General features: G+C 42.3%; 1 protein-coding gene across 1 annotated transcript; it reads left to right on the forward strand.

Moving 5' to 3' along the window:
• Nucleotides 1-144: 144 nt before the first annotated feature.
• Nucleotides 145-822, forward strand: LOC101348240 (claudin-8). The gene has a single exon (XM_004390838.1). The coding sequence runs from the start codon at nt 145-147 to the stop codon at nt 820-822; it is 678 nt and encodes a 225-aa protein (XP_004390895.1).
• Nucleotides 823-9,463: the final 8,641 nt, after the last annotated feature.

Here is a 9,463-nt window from a genome sequence, read left to right on the forward strand (position 1 = left end):
AGTAAAGCAACTCTTATTTGAAGCACTGCTGGGTTCCTGAGTGCATAACTGGAGAAAAGCTGGTTTCTCCTGGGACTCAGAGGAACCTGAGAGCAGCTCCACCGACTCAGGAGAGCAGGCTGATAACACCCATCCCAGCGGATAATGGCCAGCAATGCCCTGCAAATCGCTGGACTGGCATCTGGTTTTATGGGCATGGTGGGGACACTAGCTGTCACCATCATGCCTCAATGGAGAGTGTCTGCCTTCATTGGAAGCAACATCGTGGTTGCTGAAAACATGTGGGAAGGGCTGTGGATGAGTTGCATGCGGCATGCCAACATCAGGATGCAGTGCAAAGTCTACGACTCCCTGCTGGCTCTTTCTCCGGATCTACAGGCCGCCCGGGGGCTGATGTGCGCTGCCTCGGTGCTGTCCTTCCTGGCTTTCATGACGGCCATCCTCGGCATGAAGTGCACCCGCTGCACCGGAGACAACGAGAAAGTGAAGGGTCACATCCTGCTGACAGCGGGAGTCGTCCTCATCGTCACGGGCGTCGTGGTGCTCATCCCTGTGAGCTGGGTGGGCAACGCCATCATCAGAGATTTCTACAACCCCGTAGTGAACATGGCGCAGAAGCGTGAGCTTGGAGAAGCCCTCTACCTAGGCTGGACCACGGCGTTGGTGCTCATCGCGGGAGGAACACTCTTCTGCTGTGTGTTTTGTTGCAGTGAAAGGAGCAATAGCTACAGATACTCAATACCCTCCCATCGCACGACCCAAAAAAGCTATTACACGGGAAAGAAGTCACCCAGTGTGCACTCCAAAAGTCAGTACGTGTAGTTTTGTACTTCCATTTTCTTGACTTTGTCTATACAGCCACACAGAGGACTAAAATGTCTGCTGCAATCTAAATATGGAAGCCAAAGGAGCATTGATTTGCCATTGCTAACTAACTTTAATTGCAGGAACTGTGCATCAGCTATTTATGATGCTGTAAGCTGTTTCAGCAGAATGAGATAATACACACACGTCTTTTGATTATTCTAGCAGCTACAATAATTTGTTTTCTAAACGGGTTCATGCATCTATTCTTTTTATCTGTTACTTCAAAAGACATTGTTAAAGCCTGTATTATTTTGCAGCTGTGATCTTTCTCTGACACAGCATTGTGTAGGTAGATGAGAGTGACGTTTGTATCTCCCATAAATAGAGGCAGGCTCATATGATTCTGTTGAAAAGGAAATACTGATCCATTACACTGAATGAATAGAACTCAACTCTTACTGTTCAAGGGAATTGGGGAGAAGATTGAAGAAGGTTAATATTTAATTGTTTAAAAACAGCTTAGAGATGAATGTACTGCATTTATAATGAAGGTTTGAATCAGCAGTGTAAAGGAAACGAAATGGCTTTCTGAGATTTCATTTTTCAGCCTCGGAGTTAGAAATCCTAACTCCTTTATCCTCTTTCTGGAGGACTTCCTTTCTTGTATATTAAATGAACATCTTCTAAGAGGTAGATATTTTGGCAAGGGGCTTTGCATTTCCAGGGCTATATTAAGAAGAAACGTAAAACCGTGGTCGAAGAAATATTAAATACTTCAAGAAGGTGACTTCTTCCCCCTCTCTCTTAGGTTTGTAGAGCTGGGGAAGGAGATGCACGTTGACAGAGGATCATCCAGGCATGTGAATATTTAAACAAATATTTGAGTATAGACTTTGGACTTTTGTCAATATAAATAAAAAAAGGACAGAAAAATAATATGTCTCGGCTTTTGTTTGCTTTCTGGAAGAAAAGAAAGTTCTCTTTTTCAACTCCAGCTGCCCTTGTGTGGTTACCGAAGTCCGGATTGTCCTTTCAGTTCTGTCGAAAGAGACATTTCCTCCTTGTCATCCCGTTTTTGTTCCTTTCTGCTAAGGTTTACTCTGTCTTTTGTTTGTTTTTTTTTGGCTAAAGAAGACTATATCTTTGTATTGCCCATTCTGCTAAGGTTTACTCTGTCTTCTGTTTTTTGGCTAAGGAATACTGTATCTTTGTATTGCCCATTTTGCTAAGGTATACTCTATCTTTTTTGCTAAGGAATACTGTATCTTTGCATTGCCCCTAAAAATTTGATGTAACTGATAATGCAATGTGAAATTTTATATCTACGTTTGTCTAACATATGTAACTGTGTTTTACGATTTACGTGTTTCGTATTAATAAATTGTGCCTTTTATATTAATTTGAAATACTTTCACTATCCTTTTTTTTCTCTTATTAACTTGTAAGAACATTTTCAAAACCTGATATTTTCAACGCTCCAATTTTAAAAGAAAGATCAAGTCCACATTTTAAGATGGAAATAAATTCAGCGTTAACTACTGAGAACATAAACTAGTATGTAATTTAATAATATTATGTCTTATAATTACCATTAGATTCATACACTAATATTTGAGGCAGATAATATACTTGAAGTTTATTAAGATAGTACTGTAGGTTCCAAACAAGCTATTAAACTATGAGTATTATGTAAGTAATAGCCCTCTCTTTAAAAAAAATTCCATAGATGATTTTTCTTTTACTTCTGAGAAATAATATTAATTAATAACAGTAGCTAATGTTTTGGTGGCACATATTCTATGCTAAACCAAACCAAACTCTCTGCCATAGAGTCAATTCCGACTCATAGCAACCCTACAGGACACAGTAGAACTGCCCCATAGGGTTTCCAAGGCTGTAAATCTTTACAGAAACAGACTGCCACATCTTTCTCCCGTGGAGAGGCTGGTGTGTTCAAACGTTTTGGTTAACAGCCAAGCGCTTTAACCACTGTGCAACCAGGGCCCCCTCTTATATACTAGGCGCTGCTTTATAAGTTATATCATTACATCTTCACAGCCACCCTATGAGATGGATAATGTGATTAGTCCAATTCACAGATGAGGAAACCTGGAACAATTAATTGATTACCCAACAGAGTCAGGAGAAAGAAAGATAAGGACTGATTTCACAGCCCCTGCTTTTTCCCTTGAGGGAAAGTGTCTAGTTTATAAATCGATCTTTATATATGAAAACAGTGTGCTTATGGGAAAACTTTTAGTTGTTTTTCTGGTCTTGGTGATTTCCCAATAGTTAAGTGCTATTTCATCCTGGGCTAGTTTGCTGCCTTGGGTCAAAACATTCAAGAGAGCAAAAATAATGCAGAACGAACTGAGCAGCTTGGAGAAGCCCAGAGGCGCAATCTTCTAACTACCGCTCTTTAACTAACCATTCTCTTAACCTAAAAGCTCCCCTGAATGTCTTCAACTCAATTTATTTTTTTCCCTTTTCTTTTCCCCCAAACAGGGTTATAACTCTGCTGTCTCCTCTTATGGCACCACCTTGCGAGTATCTGTATAATCTTCCTCCATCTCTCCGGACCTACTGTCATCTCATCTCCTTCCTGCTGTTGTTAGCTGTCCTCCAGTCCATCCCGACCTGTGGTGACCTAAGTGTGCAGAGCAGAACAGCTCTCAGGGTTTTCAGAGCTGTGGCCGTTCATAAGCAAATCGCCAGGCCTTTCTTCCACGGCATCTGTCAGTGAGTTCGAATTGCCAACCTTTCAGCTGGTAGTTGAGAGGTTAGCCTTTTGTGGCACACCAGGGATTTCTGTCTCTTTCCTACTTGGTTAAAAAAACCTTCGAGATTGTGTCACTGCCTGCAGAATCTTCTTCCTCCAGTTCTCCATACCCCTGTCTCAGCTCACTCTAAAACGCTCCTTCTTAAAAAGCTGAGCTCATCGTAATCTTTGTGGGGATGTCCTCTTGACTACAGGGTGAAGTCCAAATAAAGAATAGAATAACTGACAGGGAGGAAAAATTATCTTACAATCTGCAAGGCAAATTTTATCAACCAGTGTAACAAGCTCATTATAAAGTTGATGTCCAAACACTAGACTAACTCACATGCCAGAAGCCTCCTTTAATATCCTGAAGGAATGCACAGGGAATTAGGAAACAGTTCAATTGACATCAAGTTATGTGCAGGGGTAGGCTTTATAAGGTAGCTTTATTATGGAGCTTTATGGAAAAGCAATATGATGTGATAGAACACGGGAAGGCGAGGACGTGATTTTAAGCCCCAATCTTATAGCTAGCTGACTTTTATGACTTTGGGCAAATTAAAGAATCCAACGTATCTCCATTTCTTCACCTATCATTTTCCAGGGGGTTCCCTGGTGGTACAGTGGTTAAGCACTCTGCTGTGAACCGAAAGGTCGGTGGTTGGAACTCATCAGCCTCTCCACTGGAGAAAGATGTGGCAGTCTGCTTCCGTAAAGATTTACATCCCTGGAAACCCTATGGGGCAGTTCTACTCTGTCCTACAGGGTCGCTATGAGTCGGAATTGACTTGACGGCAGTGAGTTGGTTTTTTTTTTTAAGATAATTTTCCGTTTATTAGGTGGGGATAACAGGGTATGAAACAGAAGACTTTTATATATTCATGAATCTGAAACAATAAATACGTTGTACAAATGAAAGCCAAAGAGAACTAGCTTTTGAAAGAGCCAAATGAGACCAACCCCACACCCACCACCAAGCAGGTGTGTGAATTTAGGGACACTCTCAGCTTCTGTCAGCCTCAATCCCCTCATTTGTATAATAAAATCATACAAACCAGCCCAAGTCTAGATTCAATAAATGCTGGATTTCTTTCCCTTTTACAATATCTCCTTTAAAAAAGGATTTCTTTCCTTTTCTGAAATATAATATTTCTTTCCTTTTTATAATGGCTAAAATTCCTTGGAGTTCTTAGCAAAATGCACACATTTAAAAAAAAAAGTAAGCAAAAATGTTGAATAAAACATTAAAGCCATGATTTTTTCTCATTAGGTATTTATTGTGACTCTTATCAACAGGTGATTTTAGGATTAATTATAAAGCCCTGGGAGATGAATTAGGGGAGAGAGAAATATAGCTTTGTGGTTTTAGTGTTCATGTTTAAAGCAAAAACATCAATATGTGTATACCTTGCTTTTTCTTAGCAAGATTTAGATCAATGTTTTAGGATATATATTTGAAACATGTTTTTCAGTTAGTCTTTTAATCCATTTGTAAAAAGCTGTAAGGACTACCATTACCCAGAGCACAGGAAATTTGCAGATACTTTGGAAATGCCCTGTTCCTGGGGCTTTCACCTTTGAACGAGTTTCTCAGAGCTTGTTCAAGCAAGTAAAGCTTTCAGATAGCGCTCAATAGTTGTCTTGTTGACCACTCAAGAGTAACAGTGAGATTCAGCGTGTTGAAGATTCCATTAAAAAAAAAAAGAATTCCACTGACATGAAAGATCCAGAATAGAAAGTCCACAGAAGCAGGAAGCAGGTTAGTGTTGTCAGGGGCTGGGTGAGTGGGCAAAGGGACGGGACGCTTCAAGGGGACGGGGTTTTCTTTTGGGATATCGATAAAGTTCTGCAGTTAGTTAGTGGTGATGGGTACACAACATTGTGAATGTACTTAGTGCCACTGAATTGTACACTTTAAAAATGGATACAGTTCCCTTTTGTGTTGTGTGTAATTTACCAAAATAATAATAATAAAAAAAAGAGACAGAAAGAAAAAGAAAGGTGATGGTTTCTCAAGCTATTAGCTTTTGATAATCATTTCTTTCCATGTAGAAAAATCAGTAAGTTAGATGTGCATTACATTTTTTAAAAGTGTTTTAACATTGTGACAACATCCATGCCTCAGGTAAACGTCTTATCACCTCAGCCAGAAACAATCTGCAGTCGAGGTCAGAGGCTCATCGTGCAGATGCAGAGAGCTTGTGTGAATTCCAGCTCCGCCTTTCAATACCCCATGTTCTTAGACAATTCCCCAACCTCCTTAGCTTCATGGTCTCCATCTGTGAAACGCAAATGACTATAGTGCCTGAGTCTTGGCCCCAACTAAAGATTAATTGAAGCAATATACGTACTATACATAATGCCCTTAGCATTAAAATTATTTATCAATCTTGGCTATGCTATCTGCTTTCCTCACCCAATAGAGAATATTAGCTCTGTACCACCTGGTGCTCCTGCCATGAAGCCATTCCACTGATTTTGTGTCCAAAATGATTCCGTCATGCATGGCAAAGCCATTATTAGGCTACATTGTTCCCGAAGCTTTGTTGTTATGGCGTCAATAGTTGCCATCAAGTTGATTCTGGCTCACCGCGGCCCCATGTGTGCAGAGTAGAACTGCTCCTCAGAGTCTTGAAGGCTGTGACCTTTCCGAAGCAGATTGACAGGTCTTTCTTTCAAGGTGACACTGGTTAGGTTCGAACCACCAACCTTTCAGCTAGTAGGCAGGTGCCTAACTGTCTCTGCCACCCACAGACTCCACCTGCTAAGTGCTAGGCATACAAATTTCCATTAAGACGCTGTTTGGGCTCTTAAGGAATTTACAACCTAACAGGAAAGAGAAGAGAGAGAAAGAAATGTAGTCTTGCTGCATGCCTACCACGCACTCCCTGCTTTTCTTTCTTTATCTCCTTGATCCTTTAAAAAAATATTCTGTGAGTTAGATATTACAAAAACCAAAAAACCAAACTCATTGCCCTCGAGTCAATTCTGACTCATAGAGACCCCGCAGGACAGAGTAGAACTGCCCCATAGGGTTTCCAAGTATGTAAATCTTTACAGAAGCAGATGCCACATCTTTCTCCCGCAGAGTGACTGGTAGGTTTGAATTACTGACCTTCTGGTTAGCAGCAGAGCTCTTAACCACTGGTCAACCAGGGCTCCTTGAGTTAGATATTAGACTCATTCAAATTACGAGAACCATGAGTTTCAAAGAGATTTAAGCCCATTTTGAGTGCCTGTGACAATCTTCCCCCTGCAATATTGTCCTAGGACATCTCCCAGAGTTAATATTTTGAACAGAAAATGTGATCAGACCCTCTGGCTAAAAACTCTTCATTGTCAGGTACGGCACATGAAGGGTGTGTGGGCATCGTCCTTGTCACTGGACTTGGGGCTCATCCCCCTGAGGTCCAGGGTGGCCTCATCGTCAGTCTGTGACACTTTTACCTCCTCTTCTCTCCCTGCTCCCGCTTATCTTGAGAGGATCCACTCCTTTTCGTTTCTGGCATCTATAACCTTCTCCCTTGGAATGTTGTTATTAGTTGGCACTGAGTCAATGCTGACTCATGATAACTCCAGGTGTACAGAGTAGAACTGCTCCACAGGGTTTTCAAGGTTGTGACCTTTCAGAAGCAGATCGCCAGGCCTGTCTTCCAAGGAGAGTCTAGAGGGGTTCCAACTGCCAACTTTTTGGCTAGTACTAGGAGCCTTGGTGGCGCAGTTGTTAAGAGCTCCGCTGCTAACCAAAAGGTCAGCAGTTCGAATTCACCAGCCGCTTCTTGGAAACCCTATGGGGCAGTTCTACTCTGTCCTGTAGGGTCCCTATGAGTCAGAATCAACTTGATGGCAGCCGACAAGAACTACAGCAGTTGAGCACTTAACCATTTAGGCCACCCAGGGACTCCACTTCCCTTGCTACAAGCACTGTTGGTTAGATCACTATCGTAGGTCTTCTATTTCAAATTTACAAGGCCTCCTTTGCTAGCCTGAGAAGGACTCCCAGAGTGAGCTGCCTGAACGGTATCCCCAGAACCCTCCTTCTCCCACCTCTGATCCAACTCCTGATGCGAAGCAAAGGAGCAGCTGGGAGCCAGCTAAGAGGCAGAGCCTGGAGCGTTTCTGAGCTGTCAGGCTCTGCCACTTTCCGGGAGGAAAAAGCAACACTGTGTTCATCTCTGAGTGCAACGAGGAGCAAGGGAGTCCTGGTGTCTTGGCCTGAAGCCAGGCCCTAAGCTCTGTGCTGCAGTGGGGGATGGGGGAAGACAGCACGGGGTCCTGCCTGTTTTGCAAGCCATCCTGAAGGAAGGGAGGCACTTGCCGGCCTCTGCAATCTTAAGAAGGTATTCTCGGGGCCAGAAAAATTGTGGGAGACTTATGCACGGGCAGGGTTTTTCCTGTCCAGTACCTCGGAGAGCCTATACCTTAGGGTGAGGAGACAGGAGACTGAGAGCACCCAGGCTTCTTCCCAGGGCCTCAGTAGAGAGAGGGAACTTTCCTGTCGCTGGGTCAATCAGCAGCCAACAGACAGAATTCCTCCCACTCTAGGTGCGCTACCGCTAAAGCAATGACTTTACTTCCACCAGGAAAGTCGCCCAAAGGAGACTCAGCAATCAGGAAAAGGAAGCGCAAGGCAAACACCCATAAATGGCCACCTTTGAGGAAATGAAGCCGCTGGGAAAGAAAGAGGTCATCCTAAGCCAACAAACAAATATACTTAAGAGCCTAATTACAGGACTGAAAAGCTTCTTGTAAACAAAATGGCATGATTTTTACATTTAAAAAAATCTTCAAGGAGCTGAAGAGCCCTGCTGGCATAGTGGTTAAGAGCTCAGCTGCTAACCAAAAGGTCAGCAGTCTGAATCCACCAGCTACTCCTTGGAAACACTATGGGGCAGTTCTACTCCGTCCTATAGGGTTGCTATGGGTTGGAATCGACTCAACGGCAACGGGTTGGTTTTTGTTCAGGGAACTGAGAGTGGTGAGCTCATTGCTGAGGTGCGGTTTAGGTGCTTGGAAGATCAAGTAGAAGAAAAAGGAACACAGGGCAAACATATTAAAAGATATGATTCATTAAGAAAAATAAAAGACTTAAAGACAGATCTAAGGGATCTAAGGGGCAAATTCAGAATAAGGATAGAGAACAGTTGAAGCAGAGACACTCATACTAAGGAAAAAAAATCCCCGATTATTTTCTTTAAAATAAAATAAAAAATAAAAAACAAACAATATGAAGCTCAAAGCTGCCACTAAAAAGGGTCCATCAAAGTCCTAGAGAAACTAAAAAAGGTTTTAGGTAAATTCTTAAATCCTAACTGCAAAAAGAGACTATGCACGTTTCAGCCAAATGTAAAAAACTACTTAATTAAAAAAAAAACATGCTGTCATCAAACATTTGAACTGCAGCCCTAGGATCTAGAAGATGGTGGATTAACATTTAAAGACTCATAAGAGGAGCAAGGTCCCTAACCCACGGAATCTTGCGTTCACCTGGGGAAGAAAGAAAAAAATGGGGAAAGAAGGACATTTGGGGATCTAGTCCAGGCTTCAGGAGCCGTGTTGCTCATGTGTCTCATCTGAAGAAAATACTAAAGAAATCACTCACTAAAAAGACTGCAATAGAGCAGGAGGACAGAAAGGAGAGGAACTGTGTTGAGCCTAGACTCTTGCAATATACACAGGAAGTGGTTGGACTGGAGTTGGGAGCAAGGTTTACAGGATCCAGGCTGCCATCTTGGTGACTGAAAGCACCAACCATTTTATATCTCACAGTTTTTTGGTCAGAAATTCAGGCAGGGCTCAGCTGGACTGTGGCATGGACAGTTAGAGTCTAAAGGTCATCAACAAGAACTTCGCTCACTGCCTGTGTCTTAGCAATGATGTCTGAAAAGCTGGGCT

The sequence above is a fragment of the Trichechus manatus genome, unplaced genomic scaffold, assembly GCF_000243295.1.
Source record: "Trichechus manatus latirostris isolate Lorelei unplaced genomic scaffold, TriManLat1.0 scaffold00334, whole genome shotgun sequence".
In the NCBI taxonomy this organism is placed as follows: Eukaryota; Metazoa; Chordata; class Mammalia; order Sirenia; family Trichechidae; genus Trichechus; species Trichechus manatus.

Bases quoted from the DNA above. Each gene is read 5' to 3' on its own strand.
- LOC101348240 (XM_004390838.1), top strand. From the start codon at position 145: ATGGCCAGCAATGCCCTGCAAATCGCTGGACTGGCATCTGGTTTTATG.